The sequence below is a fragment of the Vigna unguiculata genome, chromosome 2 (genome assembly GCF_037176805.1).
Source record: "Vigna unguiculata cultivar grain cowpea cultivar isolate G323 ecotype 2 chromosome 2, ASM3717680v1, whole genome shotgun sequence".
Classification (NCBI taxonomy): Eukaryota; Viridiplantae; Streptophyta; class Magnoliopsida; order Fabales; family Fabaceae; genus Vigna; species Vigna unguiculata.
This window is the reverse complement of record NC_140793.1, coordinates 33,102,967-33,129,239: the sequence shown is the minus strand read 5'-3', so window position 1 is coordinate 33,129,239 and position 26,273 is coordinate 33,102,967. Positions and strand designations below refer to the sequence as shown.

At 31.7% G+C, this 26,273-nt stretch overlaps 2 protein-coding genes across 3 annotated transcripts; one reads left to right on the top strand and one right to left on the bottom strand.

Annotated features, from left to right (window-relative positions):
- The first annotated feature begins 5,136 nt into the window (after window positions 1-5,136).
- Window positions 5,137-19,711, top strand: LOC114173750 (suppressor of RPS4-RLD 1-like). 2 transcript variants are annotated; one of them, XM_085670209.1, is made up of 24 exons: window positions 5,137-5,504; window positions 5,621-5,730; window positions 6,015-6,679; window positions 6,751-6,795; window positions 6,953-7,054; window positions 7,143-7,223; window positions 7,737-7,803; window positions 8,132-8,232; window positions 8,352-8,459; window positions 8,985-9,055; window positions 9,186-9,242; window positions 9,769-9,877; window positions 9,955-10,035; window positions 11,195-11,281; window positions 11,575-11,781; window positions 12,686-13,023; window positions 13,114-13,200; window positions 13,270-13,369; window positions 16,294-16,385; window positions 16,464-16,502; window positions 16,613-16,703; window positions 18,137-18,234; window positions 18,353-18,662; window positions 19,528-19,711. In XM_085670209.1, exons 1-23 carry the CDS (start codon window positions 5,383-5,385, stop codon window positions 18,648-18,650), a joined length of 3,156 nt encoding a protein of 1,051 aa, XP_085526335.1. In that variant the 5' UTR covers window positions 5,137-5,382; the 3' UTR covers window positions 18,651-18,662; window positions 19,528-19,711. The 2 variants fall into 2 exon arrangements, with proteins under 2 accessions (XP_085526335.1, XP_027914132.1); XM_028058331.2 differs by lacking the exon at window positions 19,528-19,711 and adding an exon at window positions 18,814-19,181 and having other exon boundaries at window positions 5,140-5,504.
- A 1,056-nt stretch (window positions 19,712-20,767) lies between these two features.
- Window positions 20,768-22,840, bottom strand: LOC114174332 (uncharacterized). The gene has a single exon (XM_028059167.2). The coding sequence runs from the start codon at window positions 22,829-22,831 to the stop codon at window positions 20,948-20,950; it is 1,884 nt and encodes a 627-aa protein (XP_027914968.2). The 5' UTR covers window positions 22,832-22,840; the 3' UTR covers window positions 20,768-20,947.
- Window positions 22,841-26,273: the final 3,433 nt, after the last annotated feature.

The following is a 26,273-nucleotide window of genomic DNA, read 5'->3' as shown; positions in this document are numbered from 1 at the left end:
TTATGTAACTGTCATAGCTCGTAATTAGATAATGATATAAAAAGTTATACTACCAGTGTTTTTTCTAACAGTGAAACTAAGTAGATATTTAGACAGTTATAAGAAAGAGGGAAGAAGCGAAGATATATGAAAATATACAAATATAGGAGAGAATATAGAAAAATAATGAAAACATAAGTGAATAGTATTACTCTTTCAATATAAAAAATACTTACTCTTTCGATAAAAAACTTAAATGACAAAGTAATAAGACAATCTGATTTTCTAACTAAAAGGACATATAAGGACAAAAGGAGCATTAAGTAAGTGGGGTAACGGATTAAAGAAAAAGAAAAGAAAAGAAACAAGATATTTTTTTTGTATGAACGCAAGTCACGTATTGATGGATATAGAATAGGTTATAAGTCATACACGTGTGCATAAATAAATGAGGATACAAAACTTTAGTAGCAATAATATAAAATAATGCTTTACATGTGAAAAACAGGTTATGAGTTCTCAATTGTCTAATCTTTTTATTTTTATTTTTTTCACTTTTTGGTAAGAGAAGTGTAAAGTCGCAATATTATCTTTCTGGAAGATTCACTTAATTCACTTAATAAAATATTGTCTAAAAGTTTTTAAATTATTTAACTGTATCAGTATTTCATATGTAGTTTCTATTATGTGTTAGGTGGTTTTAATAATCTGTCTAATCTTTCTATTTATTAAAAATATATATTATCTAGTGAAACTGTTTAAGTAATTTTTGTTAGTTTTACAATGAAAAACAATGTACATGTCTCTTTCGTTAGTTTAGGGATATTTCATAGGTATTAGTTATAATGGTACTGTTGTATGTTTAATGATGAATTGTAGTAAATTTTTGTGTAAAAGTATATTGGAGTTTGGTAATACTTCAATTGAATAATGTTATTTGTATATATGATTTCTTTTTATTCCTCTTCTTACGTTTAGCTTTTACCTATTATATTTGTGGTTTGTTGTTGGGCAAATCGTCTTATCTAAAACTAAAATATGGCATAAAAAGTTTAAGTCTTGTAAATTACAAGGAATTAGTTGAATTAAAGAAGTATGACTTGTTTGGCAGTACAAAATTGAACAATTGAAATTTTGTGAACATTGTGTTAAAAAAAATTTCAAATTTTTCTTTAATGTAAGACAACCATGAACAAAGGATTTTTAATCATGTTTATAAAGAAGTTGATTTTAAGTCTAATTCAACTCTACAAAGTTGATTTATAATTAAGGTGATGTTTACACGTACTTATATATTAGAAACTCATTTTATTTTTTGTCAATGTGAAATTTCAAACACTCCCATGCCAAAGTATATATATATCTTGAGCGTAAGACTAGACATTAATGGATAATTCAATAGTGGGTGACATGATAGACCTAACAAATAACAAATTTTCGATAGCGGGTGACAGAATAGACTGAGAACAAATAACAAATCTCGTTAGAATAAACTCTAACTCATGACTCTGATATCATGTAAATAATTGAAATTTAAGTCTAACTCAACCCTACAAAATCAGTTTGTAAAATGAAGTTTGTACCTATTTACATATTATAAACTCGTTTTATTTTTAATCAATGTGAAACCTCTATTGAACTATAAAAATCATTTTCTATTCATTCACAATTTGATGGTAGATACTTCATATAAATACCGACAACTACTTAAATAAATTATAAATCTATCTTCAGTGAATTTTAAGAGTTGTCTAATGAAAAACCAAAATTGATAAAACAGTGAAAAGCCAAATTATAAATCTATCCTCTATTACTGTTATTTCTTCACTTTTTTCCTTTTCTTCTAAAATATTTAATTTTGTTTTTTCAGCGGTTGATCTCTACCCAACCAAACATATATACTTAAAATTGAATATATTTTATTTTCATTATATTTAAAAAAAACTAAAATATTTAAATTAATTTCAATCAGTATGTTTAACTCAATTTGTTTTCTCTTTGAAAAAAGGAAGCCGAGTCAAATAGTTTTTAAAACAAACTCTTTAACATGTAAGCAGTTTATTCAACAAGCAGAACTAACCAAGTAAGAAACTTTATATTATATATATATATATATATATATATATATATATATATATATATATATATATATATATATATATATATATATTAATAAATAACGATGAAACGTGAGTCCCTGATCTTGTGGTGTTTTCACTTATCACTTATAAATTTAAAATAAGATGGATCAAACAGACTTAGATTACTAAATACACTTTCATCAAAAGATATAAATTAAGATAATTCACTAAGGTCAAAAAGATTAACGACTTAATTTATGTAACTAAAAGGGATTTTCAAAGCTAAGCGGTTAGCTTTATTTCAACATTTGAATCAATGATGGTGAATTGAAAATGACAAGAGAGTTGGGCTTTGACTTTAATGGTCCTTTGAGTTAGGCGTCCATTAATGGTCTCAATAATAATAGCCCGCAATTAAGAAGTTTTTGCTATTAATGCACCTTCCTACTAGTACGTGTCTCTACATTAATGGTCTCAAAAATTTTGTCTTTTTTTTCATTCCATGACCATATACATTCGAGCTAAAAGTAGTTGGATCTGAATATATATACGTCATAACGAGTATTTTAATTATTTTTTAAAATAGATTATTCTTATTAATAATTTTTATTTAAATATTTTTAAAAACCAATTTGCCAAAGTAAATTTAACAGTACTTTAATGACTTATAATTCGATTGTGTATGTTTTTTTATTAACATTTATAAAATCAAATTTATTTTAAAAATAAATTCGTGTTTTTTTTAAAGCAAAACATATATATATATATATATATATATATATATATATATATATATATATATATATATATATATATATATATATATATATATCCATTAACCCAAACTCAGGCAAGTAAAGAAGCATAGGTAGAAAAAAAACACAAATTACTAACTCAATATTTTTGTTGTAATAGTAAAGTAAAAATAGGAGTGTCAAATTAAGACAACCTGGTTCACATTTGAGTTGAGCTGAACAAGGGTTAGTTCAACTCGGTTCACTTTCCGGTAAACTATAAATTTTAATCCATCACGAGTTGGTAAATTTATAGGTTGACTCACATACGAATGTTTCTTATTTTTTGTAATTTATTTTATACATTTATTGTATTATAATGAAAGTGAATTTACTTAATTTATTATTTTTAATAGTGAAATCACTAATTCTCGAAATATTATTATAAATATAGTAATTAAAGATTAAAGTATCAACATATATATTTGGGCAAATAAATAAATCAAACATTCAAACTATTAAAATATTACTAAGTATTCTAGTATTTAAAAATATCAAATTGTAAACCTCGAAGAAATAATAAATAATTATAATAAAAAGATTTTAAAAAAATTAATAGTGTTGTTGTTAGTGGATTGTGAGTCAATCTATTAAACTAAACTCTAACCCATTTAACTTGTTGGTTAAATGAGTCAGGTTCAATACGATCCACTTTTATAAATAATGAAATTTTCTTAACTCAATATAATTCAAACTCATCATAAGTTAAATTGGTTCGCAAATTAAAATCTATTTTAACATTTTTAACTGTAAGTAAAAAATAACAAAATAAAGAAATAAAAAGGATAAATATGATATTAATAACATAAAGCATAAGTTTTGTAAACATTTTTTTCTGAATTTGTGAGTCATCGATGCATATTTGTTTTGACACCTCCATATTATGTTCACTCAAGCTAAACCTCACTTAGAAAAATTATTGGATCCACAATCATATCTAAACTCGAATGGCTTTGCAAAGAGGTATTTTATAACTACTTAACTTTAACCAATATAAATGAAATGGTTTGAGTCTCAATATTGGAAAGTAAGATAAGAAAAGAAGAATCGATCCAAAGCTCTTGAATGAATTATGTTAAGTAAATATATTTTTTAAAGGTACTGTTTCTATATGAGTACACCAGAAATTGTACCAGAAAATTTTATTTGTTCTATTATTTTATATAACCATACACTTGTTCAAATCACTTTCAAGAAGTCTCTTAACATATAAGTATCATATAGTCTTTATTTGAGTCGGTTACCGAAAGAAATTTATAGATAATAATATAAATGAAACATGAGTTTAATTTATCTGACGATATCAATCCAATTTTTGTTCAAAGTATATTTGAATCTCATTCATTGTATGTGATTAAACTTTCTAATTCTTATTCAAATACAATTTAAATTAGATTTATTCTCAACATATACAAACATTTTTATATCGATTCTATCTTCTTCTCAAATTGAACATTTTCAACAACTTAACAAAACTTATTTTCGTCATTTATATTTTATTTTGTTTCACCATTATTTTTTAATTTCATTTCATTAAAAAAAAAAATTCTTTTGATAAACAACTTTTCATCCTATCAATTATTCAATTCACTTCATACTAATCATGTTTATTTGAATACTTAAAGTACTTCATTTTCAATTACACATATTTTATTTTATCTCTGTGCATTATATACTTAACCTAATAATCTCACACAACTTTAAAATAAAAATTAAAAACAATTAAAAAAATTAAAATACATATTTCTCTTTCAACATTTTGAAATGTCTTTCAAAAAACATAATTTCCATTACATATATCTAATCATTTATACCTGTTTATAATATTTTCATTCCTTGTTTATTTATTGTCATTTTATATAAGTTCAGGGAAAATGTTAAAGTATTTTTTCTCTCAATTATTTTAAAAAAAGATAATAAATATTGCAATGGTAATTAAATTTCAATTACACATAATTACTATTTAATATTATATTTTTATTATGATTTTCTTATAAAAATACAATCATTAATATTCAAAATAATAAGCGAGTGGATATGATTATAGAACATTTTTATACCCAATAAAAATTAAAATAATATTCAAATTTGATAAGTGGGAATGAATTTTTAATTCCATTAAACTTATCCTACAGTCATGGAATCAGAATCCTAATAAACTCGGGAGTAATTAAAGCATCTAAAATTAGAATCTTTTTTCCATAATCCCAAACCCCAACACTACTACTACAACAACAACAGTGCTGTGCTAGTGTCAGTGGCTTTGGACACTTACACCTTTTGGCATTCGTGCACGTCACGCGCCATGCACCTCGTCGGTCATTCGAAATCCACTCCCATTGCACCCTTTCTTCCTTGCCACCTTGTTCCTCCAAATTTCCAAACCTTCACATATACCATTTTACCCTTGCGTGCTGCATCTCCCACCCCAAGTTTCTTTTTCATTGTAACCTGAAAGGAGAAACAACACACACAAGTTTCTTCTTCTTCTTCTTCTGATCTGCGTTCATCGTTTCTCTTCTTTAATCATGGTTTCTGCTACCTCTCAGCGAGCCCAGCTAGCTAGGCTCTGCAGCTCCAAGGACTGGTCTAGGGCCATTCGAATCCTCGATTCGATTGTTTCTCAGTCTGGTGCAATCCAAGACATCTGGTGCGTACACATACTCTTCTTCGGACTTCTCCGATTTTTTTTATCGCGATTACGATTAATTCTCCGTCGTGAATGATAATGTGATAATTTAATCTTGCTCCGGTGCTGGCTTTCAGTAACAGAGCCTTCTGTTACAGCCAACTGGAGCTGCACAAACACGTAATTAAGGATTGCGACCGAGCGCTTCAGCTTGATCCCGCGCGTCTTCAAGCTTACATTCTCAAAGGTCTCTTGCTTATTAAATTCATTCAACACTTGATGCTTCTTTTAACTGTTTGAAACCTTGGGAAGTGCGATTTAAATGCTTGTCAGAATAACAGAGTTGGTTGATGAATAGAATGTTAAGAACCACGTAGGAGCTTGGAATTTTATTTTCACGGATTTATCATTTATTCGTGGTGCTTATGGATTATCATCAGGCGACCGTTTTGTTTGAATTTTACTAGAAAAGAGTCAAAGTGCCAAATGCTTTTTCTTTCGAACTTAGCACCGGCTTATTCTGTCAACTAGGTCGTGCGGTTTCTGCTTTGGGAAGGCAAGCAGATGCTCTGTTAGTATGGGAGCAAGGTTATGAACACGCGCAGCATCAGTCTGCAGATTTGAAGCTGTTGCTAGAACTCGAAGAGCTTTTGACAACAGCAAAGCAAGGCAACATTGCATTGTGTGAAACCAATGGGTCGCCCACGTCACAATCCGAATCAGATGCTCTGATTAATGGGAGCTTGACTGAATTTGGTGAGAACCAAGATAGGTTGAGTGCTGAAGCTGAATTATGTGACAATACAAGTGATAAATCTGCGATCTTGCCGAAGTCTGCTGATGATTTTGACTTAAGAAATGAATTTTGTAGTAAAGATAGAGAGTCTAATAAATCTGACAGCCAAGTAAATGGAAGCCCTGACGTTATTGATAAATTGAGTTATAATTCTGAATCGTGCAATGACTCAAGTGACACATCAGAATCATGTGACAAAGATAGAGTATTTACCAGTAGGGGTGAGTCTAGTAGTGATTCGAGTGAAATTGCTGAAATTCTTAGAAAGCCAAGTAGTAAGTTTATTTTTCCCCATGAAAAAAATGGTGATGCAAGGAAAAATAAGAAGTTCTGTGTTGCTCGGATTTCAAAGACTAAGTCTATAAGTGTAGATTTTGGGCTCTCACGAGGAATAGCGGAGGTTTGTTTACACAACTGCTGGTTCCTGTATTTATTTGTTTAATAGCATATTGATTTTGTGATCTTTTGCAGGTTAATGAAGGAAAATATGCTCGTGCCATAACCATTTTTGATCAGGTTAGTGCTTCCTTTGGGATATTGGTGGTGTTTCCTTGTATGATATTTACTTGTTAGAGATACTTGTGTTTCCTTTTCTGATGTCTACTTGTTATCTTATCCTCATTTTTCTATATCATCAATGACAAACTTTGTCTCGTCTTCATCATGTACTCAGATTCTGAAAGAGGAACCAGCATATCCCGAAGCACTGATAGGTAGAGGGACGGCATACGCATTCAAGAGAGAACTTGATGCTGCTATAGATGATTTTTCAAAGGTATTTAAATTTGATTTAACTTTCTGAAAGGTACATTGATATGTGGGTATCTCCTCTATTTACAAGTAGTTCCACATGTATGTCTTAGGCTATACAATTCAATCCATCAGCGGGTGAGGCATGGAAGAGGAGAGGTCAAGCTCGGGCAGCCTTGGGGGAGTTTGTTGAGGTGGGGTGGCTTACTCGATCTTAGTATTTGTATTTTTTTTAAGTTTACCCAGATCGCATTGCTGATTGGAATTTGTTTTTTTCTTTTAAAATGGGTATTTTTGTTAATCAATGCTTCATGTTAGGTATGGTCCATTGACACCCACCCTTAATGAAATGGATCTCTTCTGGTACAGAAAATGAAATGGTCTTGAAATCTGGTTTTTACTTATGTTTGATTTGACTTACTTTAACTAAGGAGTAGAAACTTGATTTGGTTTAGGCATTAACACTTGGGTCAAATATTTTTTTGTTAAGCAAAACTAGTGCAGTTGTCAAGAGTTATGTAGAGTCATGTTATGGCATTGTTTAACTAGTGATCTTATTATATATATCGTTGAAAAGAAGGTGATTGAAATTTTCAGTTACTTAAGTAAGATCTCACTTTAATTACTTTTTATTATAAATGGTTTTCTTGCACACATAACATAACAATTCATAATGTGACATTGACTACTGCTTCTGGACATCTCAGGCTGTTGAAGATTTGACTAAGGCATTAGAGTTTGAAACCAACTCAGCAGATATTTTACATGAGAGAGGTATTTTCTTTTGACAGTCTTTTTCATTTTGTTATTTGGCTAACTGGTTGATGCTGGAATAATTATTTGTGCTTCCTTCTATAATGATGGTTCCTTCATGCATCTTGTGGTAGCTCCTAGAATTCTAGACAGAGACTTCATTAGTTTCATGTCATATGAAATGAATATATTATTCTTTTTTAATAAGTATGTCATATCTCCTGTTAATTTCAAGTTGAAGTTTGATTATATATTATTGCTGTGATAATGTTGATAAAATTAGTTTACTTTTTTTTAGTAATGCTACTTATATTTGTCTAATGTATGTTTTTCATAAAATTCAATGTAGGAATTGTCAATTTCAAATTTAAAGAGTTTAATGCTGCCGTTGAAGACCTTTCAGCCTGTGTGCAACTAGACAGGGATAATAAGTCTGCCTACACATATTTGGTGGGTCCCGAGTCTTAACATTTTAATCCTCATTGATTATGAGCCTGTTATGTTGGTTTTCTCATCTTTCACATGAAAATATATCTATTATTTTTCTGACTAAACACTTTCTTGTACAGGGTTTAGCATTATCTTCAATTGGTGAATATAAGAAAGCTGAGGATGCACATCTAAAATCACTTCAAATTGATAGAAATTTTCTTGAAGCATGGGCACACTTGACTCAGGTATCTATCAACCTTATTGTACTGATAGATTGTTGGAACATTTAGTTATTAATTTAGCTGAAAGCTTTATTCTGAAAATCCCGAGTCATCTGTGTGCATATTATTTTATGGTTTGAAATGTAATCTATTGTATCACTTCTTTCATTCATAACATTTCTGTCCCGTATACTAACTCATTCTACTTAAATCAAAGTTTCCATTTAATGTCAGCTAAGTTACTTAGTTTTCATTTGCATTTTTCCTTTAGTAACTTATAGCTTTAACTCTACAAAATAGGTTACGTCTTTCATGCCTTTTTATTTCAAGTTATAGGTTTATGGCTTTTCTGTTTGAAGACTTTGTTACTAACCCTGTTCTGAAAGTGTGATTTTGGTAGTTAATCAGGATCTATCAGTGTGTGATTTATAGCTCATTATCTATTAACTTTGGGAGACAGTTTTTGGACTTTCATTTTATGTTATGGGAAAAGCTTTTATTTAAAATTATTCTGGCTGCTAGATTTATTCTGAATGAGGTTTTTGGCAGTTCTATCAAGATATATCGGAGCCAACAAAAGCTCAAGAATGTCTAAGTCAGATGTTGCAAATTGATGGAAGGTAATTGTTGTTAATGAAATGGTATCATTGGCATCGCAGACATTTTAGCTGGTAACTGGTTTATAAAGCTTGAAGTACTTTATGTCTGTTTGCTCTTTATCCGCAGCTGATTACTTGTGTTGTATGTTAGGTTTTCCAGAGCTTATCATTTGCGTGGCCTTTTGTTCCATGCAATGGGACAGCATAGGTATGTAAACAACCTTAAGTGCTGTTTGGTTGGAGATTGACTATTTAATTGAGATAACTGTATCTTGCAAGCCTTCAATAGTATTATGTTTGGGGCCATGAATTCAAGTAACACACTTTGACATATAGTGGCAGACCTACAGGTAGTTATTGAAGAAAATATGGTGGTTGAAGTGTGCTTTATAGTAAGATGCTTTCTGAATTTGAAAATTTTGGTTGGCATTAACTGTGCCTGAAGTCTCAAAGAAAGTACTTGTACATTTGAATCCAAGAAGTGGTCAATTCAATGGTTAATGACTTACATCTTGGTCTGCAGTGCAATGCTTGAGAGATATAAATTGTATGAGACAATGTGTCATGTAGTTAAGATTTGTTGGTCGCTTTGAATTTATAGTAGTAACCACGTATCCATGTAATTGCTTTCAAATATTTCATAACAAGGGCCTGCTTTAACATGTTTTGGAATTGAATTTTAGGTTCTACTACTTTATCTTGTTTCTGATTTAAATTGGGTTTGATTGTGACAGGAAGGCTATCAACGATTTGTCAATGGGTTTGAGCGTTGATGGTGCCAATGTTGAGTGTTTATATTTGCGAGCTTCATGCTACCATGCTCTTGGACAATACAAAGAGGCGGTAAAGTTTTACTCTTAACTTTTTGGGAGAAATACTGATTCACATTTGTCACTCGGAAACTTCATTTATGATCTCAGGTCAAGGATTATGATGCTGCTCTGGATTTGGAATTGGAATCAATGGATAAGTTTGTGCTTCAGTGCCTTGCCTTCTACCAGGTTTGTATATTGTAAAATATTATATTTGTGCAGCTTCTGTTTTTCCCTTAATTCTATTTTATTTATGAAAAGGAAAATTAGTTCATTTCTTCTCCGTGAAAATGTCATCTGAAAAAGCTTGGAGCAGTTAGAAATAAAAAATAAAATAAAATCTGATTAAAAAGAGAGTCAGAATAGTAGTGTTTAGCATACAATATACAATGTTTATAAAAAACAATAACACATGATAAAAAATATTAGAGAGTAAGATATTAGAAAAAACCTTGGTTCTTAGAGAGAAAGTGTTCCCCTGCACTGGTTGAAAGACGCATATGTGTTCCTCTCTCTAGATATAACAAACCATTAAATTATTTGAGTACAATGAAGAATATCCGAACCTTATGAATATCAATGTTTTTTATGAATATCAATGTTTTCTGAAAGAGTATAAAATATCTAAATAATTTAGAAGAAAAAACTGGCAATGATTTTGAACGTCAATGAATATATTTTGTGTGCCTTTTCTGCTCAATGTAATGCACTTTATATAGGCAAAGGAAGTGCACCGGTAAAAGTGAAGGTGCGGCACTAAAAACAAAAATATATTGTTCCAATTCCAAAGCTTCTAATGTTAAAAAAAAAAAAAACAAAATGTCTATTAACTTTTTTTTTTTAAACGTTATAAACAATTGTAACAATGTAACGCGCTGGGAATAACTATCCTACATGTTAGGAACTAAAGAGTTACATATTTAGAAACTGTTTAAAAATAATACAAAAAATAAATACTTTAATTTTTATAATTACAATAAAAATATTTTACCAACATTAATAAAGTGGTAAATTTTCAAAGTGAGGGATTCATGCCTTTCAACATACAAACTGAGAGCTTACTAATGTCAACTTACAAAGTTCCTTTAACATATTTTTACATGCTGTCCTCTTCTGCTTTAGTTCTTCTTGTTGCTTAGATTTCATGTAAAGGCTTCATTAAGAAACCCTTGCCAGACTTGCTTTCTTCTGATTATTATGATACATTTATTGACTAATTTTGTACATTCGTTTCGGGCATTATGGGAATGAACTTATGTACTGGTTAATTAATGTTAACATCTTCCATTAATTTTTATTTGAGGCTTAGTGGTATAATGAGCATTAAACTCTTTTTTCCCTTTCGCAGAAAGAGATTGCTCTTTACACCGCTTCAAAATTTAACGGTGAGTTTTGCTGGTTTGACATAGATGGGGATATTGATCCACTTTTCAAGGTAAAGTTATGGAAGTTATTCCACCTTTCTTTGATATTTTCATCTCTTAATTTGGCTGAACTAAATTTTTTTTGGGATAGGATTACTATTTTGAACTAAATAATTATGAATCATGTTACTATCGTCATACTTGTCGAATGGCAGAAAATTTGTAAATCTTACTTCTTTGCACATAACTTGAGTTTCCGTGTTGGTGTCAGAAGTGTATGATGAACTTTTACTTCTATGTTGGAGATGTGTTTCGTATTGCTTAGATTCTAATCTCTATGATATTATGTCTTTGTTATATTCAGGAGTACTGGTGCAAGAGGTTACATCCCAAGAATGTATGTGAAAAGGTTTACCGCCAACCTCCTTTGCGTGAGTCTTTGAGGAAGGGAAAGCTTAGAAAGCAAGAATTAGTTCTTACGAAGCAGAAGGGTGCTCTTATACAGGCTGCAGACTTCATTGGCAAGAAAATCCAATATGATTGTCCTGGTTTCCTACCTAACAGGCGTCAGGTATAGTAATTTTTTTATATGTTAATGTCTCTATATCGGGGCTTATTAATTTTACACATTGCTGTGGGTGGCACTTATACTTTTGCAGCCCTTTTTGTGAACAAATGAATTTGTACTTTTTGTCTGTGTCGTAATGTAGTTAGGATGGACCTTTGGTTTTAGTAGATAACTTGTCCTTGATTTGATAGTTGTTGCCGCAGAGAGGTGCATGTGACAAATCCAGCAATCATTGGGTATATCATATTGGGGAATTGTCTGTTATTATAGATACTATTCTTTTATCTTTTCCTTACTTTTTAGGGCTAATCTTTTATTTGGGATTTGAGTCGTGATCAGATTTGAATATAAATTTATAGGGGCTGAGAGCAAAATTTTTCAGGCAATTACAGATATTCTGAAAAGTTCAAGTGAAATCAAATTATAGAAGAAAATAATGAAATTATGTAAAATGGATTTTCTATGTTAATTTTTCATTTACGTAATTTTTGCAGCTTCTTGTGGCCTTTTTCTTTGATGTAGATCTCTGTATTATTGTACACAAATAAAGACATTCTGAGAAAACTGAGGGTAGAATAGAAGTAATAACATATCATTACAATGAGTTCCCTTTAGTGGGTGCATTTATATTTTGAAAAAGGAAGACACGTATATGTCTGGTTTAAAAATGAATAATGTGTTTGGTTTCTTTGTTGAACTTGTTTTTCTTGTTATAAAGTAATATTTATGTTCAGTACTGCAGGAAATTTCAGTACTTGATTCTAGGTATCTGTCTGTACCTTATTACTTTTCATGTCTGAACTTAAAAGCAACTTGCAGCCAATCATGGTTGTCATTATTCTCATATTGTTAACTTTTCAATCTAAGTCTTTATCTCTAATTCTGTTAATATTTCCTTATTTATCAGCATCGTATGGCAGGATTTGCTGCTATTGAAATTGCTCAAAAGGTCTCTAAGGCTTGGCGTGCCCTTCAAACGGAATGGAAATATTCTAATAAAAACAACTCAAACTCAAAGAACCGCAGAAGGGCAAGGAGAAGGGAAAGAATTAATATGCCCAGTCAGAATAGGGGAGGTGCTGGTTGTAGCACAAGTAGTACCTCCGAAACATCTCCTTCACATGGCATTGTAGATGATAGATCATCCAGCTGTTCAATATCATGGCAAGATATTTATTCAATAGCTGTTAGATGGAGACAGATTTCTGAGCCTTGTGACCCTGTTGTGTGGGTAAATAAGCTAAGGTATTTCATCTTCGGGCAATAAGTATTCTTGCAAACCATATTGTTAGTGCTTCCCATGTGTTGGTTTTTATTGGTTTCTGTGCACTGCAGTGAAGAGTTTAATTCTGGGTTTGGTTCTCACACACCCATGATCCTGGGACAAGCCAAAGTTGTCCGTTACTTTGCTAACTGTGAAAGGTAAATAGACCCTGTTTAAGTTCAGTATTGGCAGACTTGCTTTGCACTCATTCTTTTTATACATCACAGGACTTTAAATATTGCAAAGACTGTCATAAAAGAGAAATCACATGTCTACAGCAAGACAGATCATATCATTCGTCTCTCCAAAGATGGGAAATTGGATGAGGTGATTTGTGTATTGTTGATTTACATCTGGTGCATGTTTCTTGTTACCTGATTTACTATGCAAGGGGCCTCGGCCGTGACTTGTAACCCAATTGGTTGCTTTGGAAAACTGTTGCTTTTCTTTGCTCGAGTTAGTAAGGGCTGTAATGTGCATCTTGTGCTATTTGTTTTGCCTAGTCATGCTTTAAAGTTCACACTTGTAGGTTGTATGTTATTTTTTTGTATTTTTGTCGTATATTGAAAAACATGGAGTGCAGGAGAATAATTTATTGATCGATCAACAGCATAATTTATACAGGTGAGGGAATAAAGGAAAATAACTCCTATTTAGTACCTAAAAATCTGCTATACATACAGCATATCAGACAGTTCCCAACAGATATCATAAAAGCATTCATGAATCCAAAATACTAGCAACAACTTCAAAATTCAGTGTCACGAGTCGTCCAATCAACGTTCCTCCTGACTCTGGAACTGCATAGACTAAGAGTGTATTTGGATTGCAGTTAAAAAAATTAAGTTTGGTTGAATGAAACTGAAAATCTCATTCAACGGAAAAACTTTATGGTCTTGCTTTGAAAGCAACCCACGTTTGGAGTTCAATGAAACAGAATAAAAATTTGTCAAATATCATTTGTGACTTTTAATGCAAAGTAAACTTGGGTTTGAGCTCCCAAACTGAAAACCAAACATGCACACTCAGCCTCTGCCTCAAGAATTCATACCTAGCTTTACGAAGTGCCCTTGTTAGTATATAAGTACTTTATTTTCTCTGTTTTGCAGTAAATTAATTTCGTTTCTCCTTCCCTCTGTGGCTCCCCCATAGAAAATAGTTTTTATCTTGAAGTGTTTTGTTTTTCCATGGAAAACTGGATTAATAGCAGTTGAACTTGCAGCTTAATTATCCACAAATATCTGTGTGCTGTCCTGTTATTTCATATGCAAATCTGTCATGAGCTTTTTGATCTGAAGAGCATGACTAACACCAGCATTTGCATCCACATATTCTGCTTCTGTTGTGAATTGAGCTATGATTTCCGTCCTCTTTGAATGCCATAAAAAAACCCTTAACCAAAGCTAAAATGATAACCTAAAGGACTTTTCATATTATTATCACATCCAACACAATCACTATCAGAGTAACCAAGAAGACTGAAATTTTCAAAACAATGGTATCTTGTTCCAAAAATCTCAAGTGAGACTATAGGTGGTTTGATAACAACCTAATAGTGGGTGACACAATAAGTCCAATAAATTTCGCTATAATATGTTTTAATCTTATCTTAGAAGCGGACTTTAAGTCTAATTCAACCTTACAAAACCAACTGTTATAATTTAATCATATCTCTAGTTAATGTGGAATATCCACCAATAACAAGCTTATTTTATGCAAGATGTTAGGCTTTGTTGCACATAAATACATTAGGCGGTCTATAAGGCTCCTGGGTAGCTTTTCATCCACATTTTCAGCTGTCTTCCTTACAAAAAGCGTTCCTTTTGATTCATTGGAGTTGTAGCTGGTTTGCTCCCTTCCATGGTTAACTTTTTTAAAACTTCATTTGCATATTTTTCTTTGATAAAAGATTATTTTATTCTGTTTTTGATAGACCCGCATACCAAGATAAAATTTCATCCTTAAGGTCTCATTTTAAAAACACCTTTCACTTCTTCCTTGAACTTATCAATATGCTCATTACTACTCTCTGAAACTAAAGATCTTCAACATATAGAGATACTTCAAGTATTTCACCATCAATTTGACATATACAGTTGATTCACTCACTTTTTTAAAGCCTAAGTTCACCAAGTGAGCATCAATTCAGCTATACCATGATGACAATGCCTATTTTAAACCATACAAAGCTTTCTTTAGTCGATACACTTTCTCCTCTTGCCCTTCAACAACAAACCCTTCAGCTTGCTAAACAAAAATTTCTTCCTCCAAGTATCATTCCAAAGTTGATTTTACATTCATTTCATGCAGAATCCAGCACTTTGTGCAGCAACAGAAAACTACATTCTTACGGCTTATAGCCTGGTAACTGGCGCAAAAGTATCAGAAAAATCAACACTAAACACCTAAGTATATCTATTGACAACAAGCCTTTTCATTTGTTTGTCTATAGAACCATCTGGATTGAGTTTTGTTCTATAAACTCATTTGACACCAATAGCTTTCTTGTGGTGAGGTCTGTCCATCAGCACCCCTGTTTGGTTTCTTAGAATCATTTGAGCTCCTTCTTTGCATTTATCCATTTCTGGTGGTCAGCTGCAGCCTTTTCATATCTGTCAGGCTCCTTGACACCTTTGGTAGGTGCCTCAAAGTGATCTAGTTTCTTATGGGTTCTTCATCAACATCTTCATTCTCCTCCTGAAATTCAAGCTCCTTGTCATCTTCCTAGTTCCAACTCTCCGATTCCAAAAATTTCACATCCCTGACATTTACTTTGTTGTTTTGTCATAGGTAGATTCTATAGGCCTTGGAAGTTGAGCTAAAGCCTAAAAAAATTCGGCTTCTTCTTTCTTATCCAATTTGCCCCTCTTTATTGGGGGTATGTAAGAGAAACATAGACAACCAAATGTCTTCAGTTTTGTCAGCCTTGGTTTGTAGTTGTGCCATGCTTCAAATGGAGTCTTCTCTTGCAAAGCTTTTGTTGGCACTCCAAGTCTTCTTAATTAAGTGATAGAATTGGACTTCCCTTCTAAATATTTATTAATCTTTGAATATAAATGCTTCATAACTCTCTTTCTCATGACTTGTGATTGTTACCAATTATTAAATCTCAATGATGGTCTGTGGTTGATATTACATGTTCCTTTTTTTAACTGTTGTTTGAATAATAATAGTAATAAATAATAATAATAACAATAATCAGTAGTTTGCCCTTTTTTAAGAAAATGAAGACTTCAATATTTGATTTGCAGGTCGCGCATGCAAATTCTGTCTCTGATCTTTATAATGCTATTGGTGAGGATTTCTGGTCATCTACGTGGTGCAACAGTGCTGCATTTGAAGGGTAAGTGTGCAAGGTGCAGATGGTACCTGGGAACGTATAATTTTTTAAAATACTTATTTCTGGATGTTAATGCTTCAGGAAACAACTTGAGGGAACAAGGATAACACTTGTAAAAACGTAAGCTTGATACAATTAAAATTTTAGTTATTTTCTTTCCATTTCCTTTCTTTTTTTTCTTAACTGTTCATACTTGTCTACTTTATTACGGAAATGGTGAATATTTTCAGGGGGCAGCATGTTTTTGACTTTGCAATTAGAACCCCTTGTACACCCGCTAGATGGGATGATTATGATGCAGAAATGGCAATGGCATGGGAAGTACGTTATAGTTATAACTATACCAAACAATTTTGATTGTATTTTTTTAGCCAATATATATATATATATATATATATATATATATATATATATATATATATATATATATATATATATATATATATATATATATATATATATATATATATATATATATATATATATATATATATGTGTGTGTGTGTGTGTGTGTGTACCCTCTTTATGTGGATTGCTTCTAATACGGGTCGTGCAAGAAATCCAGTTACTCAAACCAAATCACTTTATTCATCTTAATATATCCATTTCAAATCCGAAATACATATTTTTGGATTAGGAATTTATTGGATATTTTTATGGATTTTAAAAAATCCAAAATCAATGTTTGTCAAAAAAATTGTTTGGTCAAGACAATGTTTTTTTGGGGTGTTGTTTGGTCAGTCTTGGATGGGGGCATCCTTGGCTTGGGTTCGGCCAAGGTATTCTCAGCTCAACTTTGGTTGGAGCATCTGGTTGGGACATCTTCAGCCTCGGCCTGTGCATCATTGGCCTTAGTTACCTATTACAGGTCTCTTTTTAAGCTTAAGTATGGCCTACTTAAAAGTCTGACATGACCTAAAATCCTGTTTACGTGGCCTAATTTATAATAAGACCTACAAACAAGTCAATAAACCTAACTAGGCCAGTGAGCCTAAAAAGGGCAATGGGTCTTGTTTATCACAAATTGTTTTTGTTTTTGAAAGACTAATATTTATAGAAAAAAGTAAAATTTCAACAAGTAATAAGACAGTATATTACAAATAGGTGTTCATATTGCCATATGATAAAAAAAATCAGAAAAATATTTATAAGTAAAAATAATTTAGCAGGAAGAAAAAGTAATACAAAAAAGGGAAAAACTTCAATTAGAATCAAGGATTACGACTCTCATCATTTTGAACCGTGCTATTAGACTCTGTAAATGGTCACTCCCTCAAAATTAATAATTTAATTTTGAGAGATATCTTAATTACTTAGTAAATAAATATAACAACTAAATTAGTTCAAATAAAACTGAATTTATTATAGATTAGAGCCTTGGTTATAAATGCCAATTGTATCCAGATTAAATGGATGTGGATTTAATCTAATATAAATTAAAATTCAAACTAGATTAAAAAATTCAAATCAACTTGATATAACTAAATGGATCTGAATTTCAAATCTAATCTACTTTATTGGATTTGTAAAGTTCAATTCGTTCCCACCCCTAGCTCCTGCAAAGGATGTCTGTTTTAGTCTTTACCAAGGATCCATGTCCCTTTTATCATTAAAACGTGGTTGATGCTTTCATTGGAATTCTTTAGAAATTTGTTGACACTATGTTCCATTATTTAAAGTCTCACATGAATTATTTTTCAAGTTACTCGATGAATTCTGACAATTTACCTTGTATCCATCCTGATATCTATCAGGCTCTCTGCAATGCTTACTGTGGTGAAAATCATGGGTCTACTGATTTTGATGCGCTCGCAAATGTGAGAGATGCAATTTTAAGGATGACATATTATTGGTAGGGCCTTGTAAAAATACATAGTTTGTCTAGCCTCTTGGCACGTTTGAAGCCATTATGTAAATCTTTTTCTTCTATCTTTGGTCCAAGTCACTCCGTAAATTTATTCCTCTTTCAGGTATAACTTTATGCCACTGTCTAGAGGATCTGCTGTAGTCGGATTTGCAGTCATGCTGGGTTTGTTCCTTGCTGCTAATATGGAGTTCACAGGAAGCATCCCACAAGGTTGCCAGGTTGATTGGGAAGCCATTTTGAGCTTGGATCCAAATTCCTTTGTGGATTCTGTCAAAAGTTGGCTATACCCATCTCTGAAGGTAACAACCTCATGGAAAGACTATCATGATGTAGCATCAACGTTTGCAACAACAGGGTCGGTTGTTGCTGCCTTGAGCTCTTCTGATGATTGCACTCCTTGAAATAATGGCCAGGTGAGTGAATGGCTCTGTTTTTCAATTTCTTTTTTTCTTAATTTCTGGTCTTGTCCTGTAGTGTTTATAAATAATTACCCAATATACAGTACAGTCTATTCAGTATCTCCTGTAAAAGCAAATTCAATACAGTATTACCTGTTTTTTCTAGGTTTCTGTATGTTTCGCCTAACTACTACATTACTGCTGGTTTTTCACAAGCTTCGGAAAATGCAGCAGAACTATTGATTAAAAGCTGACATTTACTAACTGATCTTCCTGTTGAGGCTCAATCTTTGTGCCGCTTTTTAAATTGTAATGATATATGTTAGCCTTTGTACAATCCTGTAAATTATGGCATTGGATGATTAAATCACCATTTATCATTTCATTCCAATAGCCACTATGTGGCTGGCTGCCCCGCCCCATGTAAGAATGGGGTATTATTAAACTATTCAAGTGAGAATATTACATTCTTATTATTTTGTAAACACTCCAAGTCATAACTTCATTTCCTGATTTATTGTTAATTTTAAGCCATGGTTCGGTGTGCATTCTCCTCACCACACGTCGTAAGGTAGATAACATCTAAAAACTTGCTACTCATTGTTGGATGGGAAGACTTGATTCCCTAATAATGTGGTACATTACTTATGACAACATGGCCTAGAAATAGAGTCTAATAACAAAAATGAAAGATGATATGTGGTGTTGGTTGCAATTGTCTAGTTTATAAAAAAGAAAAAAAAAATTGTTATTTACAAGTGAGGACTTTGAGAGAAATGTGGTGGCTGAACAAATTATCTATTCGGTGCATGAGAATGAAAATAAAATCTTTTCAGTTTTTTTCTATTTGCTTTGAAATGTTAATCCAAAGACCATGCAGATTTGGTTGGTGAGGAAAGGAAGGAGCACTTGAGGATACTGGGTTTTCATTTAGTGCTTAAGTATTGCATTTACCTTGAGGTGTACAAATTGCATTGATAGAAGGGTTTGTGCTAGTAGCTAGTGAGCTGTTATGCAAAATATTAGTGTAATATTTCTGATATAATGCAGTGTTATTCTTGTTAGTTATGGTATTGTGCAAAAATTAGTGATTGGATTTTTTTTAAGAATATAAAATCTCTTCATCTTTAAGAAAATACAAAAAAGAAAAAAAAAAGGAACTGGACTAGATGGACTCCACATTCTGAACCATCGATGATTGTTTTTAGTTGCTTTAGTCCAGAACGTAATACATAATAGTATTCGAGCAAAAAAATTTAAACTCTACTGCAAAAATAATAATTAAAAAAGGTTAAGTGTGCTTGTAACTGAATGATGAGTAAATGAACAAGTAGAAAATGTATGCAAAGCAAACCTGACTTCAACAGAGTAGAAAATGAACGAGAATCATAAGGTATGTACCTTAGCGGAAGCCATATATTGAGAGGCATATCCAAGAAAGTATTATTACATATTTTCTTCTGATTTTTACATGTTTTATATAATATTTACTACCTCTACTCTCTTTTTTGGAATTTTGTTTATATTGATATTTTTTGAGTCAATGATAAAGTGATGAATAAAGGCGTCATATGTTTACAAATATTAATTTTGATATCCTAGCACCTAAATGTTTAAAAGAATATTGAAATGAACTTTGTTATTTTTTTTTAATATTAAAAGAGCTCTTTATGTATATTTTTCAATTTTACATGATAAAAGTGGTTTTTTTGTTTTTATTAAAGAACATAATATTTACATCTTTTTGCTATTATGTCCAACTTGATCCATGTTGTGTGAAATAGAGACTAAAAGAAAGTGGAATGAAAGGGAAAAAACAAACAAAAAAAGAAGAAAAGAAAAGTAACAGATAAATAGAAATAGAAAAGGATAATAATGAGATTAACATAAACGAGAGACTTTCTTTATAAAACTAATTAACAGTTCAATATATTAATATTTTAATATTATATAAAATAAAATATTTTACTTCACAGTCTATTTTAATAATATAATAATAATTTATATTAAAATATCAAATTTGAAATATTAATATATTAAATTATTCTTGGACATAAAAAAATATAAGAAAAAGTAAACGTTAAATTTATTTTTTTATATCTTGGTTATCATGTGTGAAAGGTTTACTTTTCCTACGTAAACATACGTATGTAATCATGTACGTCTGTCTAAGAAGTGTACCGAATACGTGTCGGTACAATAACTATTCAACAGTAACTTTTCACACCATCACTGTCCAAGAACACAGGCAAGAAATTAAACAACATAAATTTCCACAATTTTCGGACAACAAAATTCTATTACCATCTTCTCATCCTCGTCTTCTTCCTCACCATGAGAGCATCAATCTTATTCTGGAACACATATTCATTCAGTTCTGGGCGTGTTTCATTCCAACATGACTTGGCTGAAGCAAAAAGCCACGTGGCGTTCATCTGTTTGTTTACCATCTGTGCCACGTAGTGTGGGATCTTGAATCCCCTTCTCTTTCGAGACCCGAATCGGTCGCTGATGAACGTTAAACAATCCATCAAACTCTCCTTGGCTAGCCCTTTCATGTCATAAGCCTGTGATCTTCTCCACAGACTCTTGCTGTGAACACACGCGCTCGCCGCATCAGATAGGCACAGAGCTCGCGTGGTATCGCTGAGCGCAGCTTCTGGGTCTCTAAGAAGCAAGTGACACCGTGCTCTATTGCTATGAAGCACAATTCTCTCTTTCTTAGTTTGTAATGGACACAGATCCAAAGCTTCTGTGTACTTCACCATAGCTTTTTCTATGTTCCCTGATCCAAATTCTCGATTCCCTTCTCGTTTCAAAATACCTGTCAACGCTTCTTTTTCTCTTATTTCTTCCTCATTCATTAAGCTTTCTCTTTTGACTCTTTCCACCTTCATCTCCCATAACTCCGTCAATGTTCTCTTGGTTCTCTCACTCTTCAAATTCAACTCACAAAACTTGATTTTGTGGTAATCCAGCAAGAGGGTCTGCATGATTTCTTGCCCCACTTTGGGTTTCCCTCCCATGCTTCGAAGCTCAACCAAATCAGCAAGAACTGGAGCAGTAGTATCTATCACTTTATATCTTGTAATTGGATCTCTGAGAAGTTGCAAAAGACTATCAATTGCCATGTGTTGTCTGTCATCTGAGGATCTTGACACGTTACAAAGATTCACTACCACTTCTTCTAAATCTGCCACACTTTCTCTCCCCATCTGGGTTTTACAAAGAGTTTTTAGAAGCCCTATTCCCGAAGGTGATGTTGGGTTTACCGAACCACCCCACATTCCACACAAGTTCTTCAAGAATCTCTTTTTGCAGATTAGTCTCAGAGATCTTTCTCTACATGCAAAGCAATCAAGAAGATAGAGAGACCAACACTGAAGCTGGCTGGCCCATTCTTCTGCCTTTCTGTTCTCTAATTCCAAGTCTCCATGCCCTCTTGTCATCAAGTTCCTATGGTACTGCAACCTCTCCGATTCCTTCAACCCAACGAACTTTTCATACACCTCTGTTAGGCCCGTGGATGCTATGTCAATGGCTGCTTCTACCACCTCAGCCTCATGCTCAGCGACGGCTTCAAAAGTTGCTTCATGGCTGGCCAAATGACCCAGTGCGCGAAGTGCAACTCTTTTCTCAACCCAACTAATCTTTCCCCGTAATAGTTCTATCAGTGGCCGAACCACGTTGGACTTAACAGCTTTATGAGCAAACTTGGGTTTGTTCATGGTGTAAGAACCAATGACATGTGCCGCATAATAAGGGATGTATATGTTCTGACACCTAAGGAGCCAATCTTTGTGAGTGACTCCCTTTTGAATTAACTTGGCCATGCATCTGAAGATGCCAAGGGAAGGAAATTCTGGATCGTTGGGGTTGATTATGGCGATTTTCCATAGCCCACTTAACGCGAGGATGTGTTCTTGGTGGTCTCTGAGAGGCATTTGTTTGAAGTAGCGAGCGATTTTCGCTCTTCTGAGAGGAGGAATTGTTTCAGACATGATGCAGAAGAAACAAGAGCAGTTGTTAGTGTATGTTGGCATAATATTAGGCCTCAAATTATGATTTTTGGCGTTGGTGGGTGCATTTTGTGAGAGCTTGTAATCCATGGTTAATGGAAAGAAATGAAGTTTTAGGATAGAGCTTGGTTTGGTGTTATGTGAAAGAGACATGCACAAGCACATCGAATTGAAGGGTTGATTAATTATATAATTGTTGTAGTTAGTGGCGCACCTTGCTGCTCGTGACACGATAATAAGCTGTGTTGCACATGTAATTAACACAGTACAGACAGTGAGTATCATATGCGCCACTCTCTTCCCTAAAACGCCTTTCTTCACATACATGGGAACCATGATTGCTTCAAACTTCAAACTTATTAGATCAATGGAAAATCCTTTGATTTATTAAAAAGCTTTTCTAGTTCTTTACTTGTTGACCTAAAATGAAATCTACTGTTCCGAACATGCAAGGAAAATGGGCAGAAGATTGATAGTTTTGAAAAGGAAAAGAGAAGATCTCTTGGGAATTAAGCATAAGAGTTTAGGAGTCTGGTCCCCTCCATAAGAAGGCAATGAATGTGGGTAATGTATTCAAAGTCCCTGGTGAATGTATGATGGAGTCATTCTTTTTCCAACTCAAAAAGTGACCAACTCGGATAAACAATTAGATGCAAGTACAAGTGGGGTGGTCTCAAGAAAATGCGGCTATCGAAAACATAATCTATAAATGCATGTGTTAGGGCTTTCAAGTTTTTAACCTAACTATATTCAACTTTGTCTTAAATTAAACAAGACACATCGAGTATAAACAAGACAATTTCCATGGAAATATTCATGGTATTTTCACACATTAAAATTATAACCATTTTTTCATATAATGATCATGATCATACAAATTTAGTTTTATCTTGTAGTACATAGTTTTTTTTTCTGATCTTATTTCGTATATATCTTAACTTAAAATGATGTTAAAATTAAAATTAAAAAAAATAGAGAAAAAAAAATGTTCGTTAAGAATTAAAAAAGGATATTCACTCTCCCTTCAACATAGGGAATGATGATGAAGAGGATGTTGAAGTTGAAGTTGAGTTGAGTTTATTGCTAGGCGTGCACAACATAGATTTTGTGGGCACGTGATCTAAAACAATGCCAGCTCTACGGGTTTCAAGAAATCACTATTTTCAGATTCAAAACTTGAGAGTGGCGTGCAAAAGAAAGAATTTTTGTTGAATTTTGTCATTTTACTTATGTAAGTGAATTAAAAAGGAAGGATGCTGGTGCGAATATGATAATTAATTAATCTTTGTTTTGTTTCTGGACTCGGTTTATTGAAGGTTTAATTAGTTAGATGATACTCACTCTCATTCAGATATGTCAGCTTGGTAGCCGTTCTTCAAAATATGTTAATCTAATTTCAACTTTTGAAAAAGTGTCTTAATCAGATTTCTTTCAGACAAAAATTACTAAAACTGTTAACTTAATTCATGACTTTTATCATTAAATTTTAATATAAATATCAATACTTAATTTTGTAAGTCATTTTAAAAATCAATACCGTTAATGATGTTAATAATTTTTTTGTTAAAAAATACCTAATTGATGCATCTTTTCAAAAGTTGAAATTCGATTGACATCTTTTTAAAAACAAGTACCAAATTGATACATTTAAATGAAAATGGATACCATTTGAGTAATTATACAATTTATTAAACAATAGGTTATATAAAACTTAAGAAACAGTTCAATCTTGAAGAACAATTAGGGAAAATTTAAATTCATCAAAAAATTGTTGAAAGCACAAACATCGAATAAACAATGGGTATTGCTTCCTACACCCCATCGGTGATTGTCTCACTGCGCCATATTCAAGCGTTTTTTCTTAAATGGGCCCAGTGTACCAAAAAAGCTCATTCTTCAACTTTTTGTTCTATCTTGCACCTCATTTGCGTTTTGGTCCTGGGAGTGGGGGTACCCAAATCCTCTCTAACAGTCTGAGTTGAATCCCATTTTATTTCGTTTAATACAGATGGACAACAAAACTTAAATCAACCGTTTTTTATATGAAAAATAATATTTTGATACCCCTCTAAAAGAAAATACATCCAATTGTCAAGTCAATCATTTATAATAAATAATAATTTATATAAGAATGTTAAGTTAAAAAATGAAATAAATATAATTAAAATATTATTATTTCAGATTTTAATATGATTTTTTTTCTATTTTTTTGGTGTCAACATATCATGCCTTTCTTTTTACATGTCATGTCTCTTATTAGTTCCACAATAACATTATTATTTTATAATTCTAAAAAATATTATTAATAAAATTTTTCCTTAGTCGTAACAAATCTCACGTAATCTCCACAAACTTAAATTAGTATTAGTTATAGACTTTCAACAATTAGGTACAACAGTATATATGTATGTACATAATTTTAAGGATCTAAAAAATAAAAATAAAAATTATGTCTATCATTATTATTATTGTTATTATTATTTAGGGGTAATGAATTATTATTATAGTATTAAAGCTCTATTTAGAGTCTATTATTACAGTTTGAAAGATTTATTATTGGCAAAGAATAAATTCTGATTTGTTGATAGTTCTCTTCCTCAGCTACAACATGGTAATCCATTCAGATTCTTGAGACAAATAATAATATAGTAATTTGATAGTTGAAAATTTTATGACTTCTTCAATTACTAATTTTGTTAAGTGAATGAATAATTGTCATTCAAATATGGTGAGATTTGTGAGAAACATTTTCCGTAGGAGACAAATTTTGCATAACTAATATTCAATAAAAACGGTATTATTCAAAGTATTAAAATATCAGCGTTTATGAGTTTTTCAAAAAAAAAATTACATAACTAATATTCAATAAAAACTGTAGATTATTTTTGTTGAAGAATTTACAATTAAGAAAGTTAGTTTATTTAGTAAATAAGGTTACGAACCAAATCAATTTAATACCTATTTTAGAGGTGTTTAATGAAATTTAATTCCAAATTCTTCATTGTTTGCATTAAAACTTTTTTTTACCTGTTATATATTGATTTAGAAGTCTTTAAAAAAAATTGTGTTGCTTTCTTTAATTTTAATCATTTTTTCTCTTATCAATTTAATTTCAACCATTCTCTGTACATAACCATATTATTGGTGGACATGCATGTGAAGTTTGAGATTTGAATAGTGTAAGAAAATTATCTAATGAAAATGAATGTAAGAAATGAAATTATATAAAAATCTACACTATCAAAATTTTTATATCCGTTATATCAAGAATCAAATTTTTAATTAAGATTGGTTACTTTCACAATTTGATAACCAACAGTAAATTGCAAATATATATGTGTGTGTGTGTTTTCATAGTAATAAAAATGTAGTAAAGAAAAGGTATTTTTTTAGATAATTCTAAATTTTTATATTTTTGTTTAAAGAGGCCTATGATATAAGAAAAATCAGTAATATTCTCAACTCATTTCCATACATTATTCCCATAAAAGAGAAATAAAATTAGTCGGGTAATAAAAGATGATGAGATGATAGGTTGAGTTTAAATCTTCTACTACCAAAAACTAATATATTAACAACTACTTATTTTTAAAAGAAAAAAAAAAAA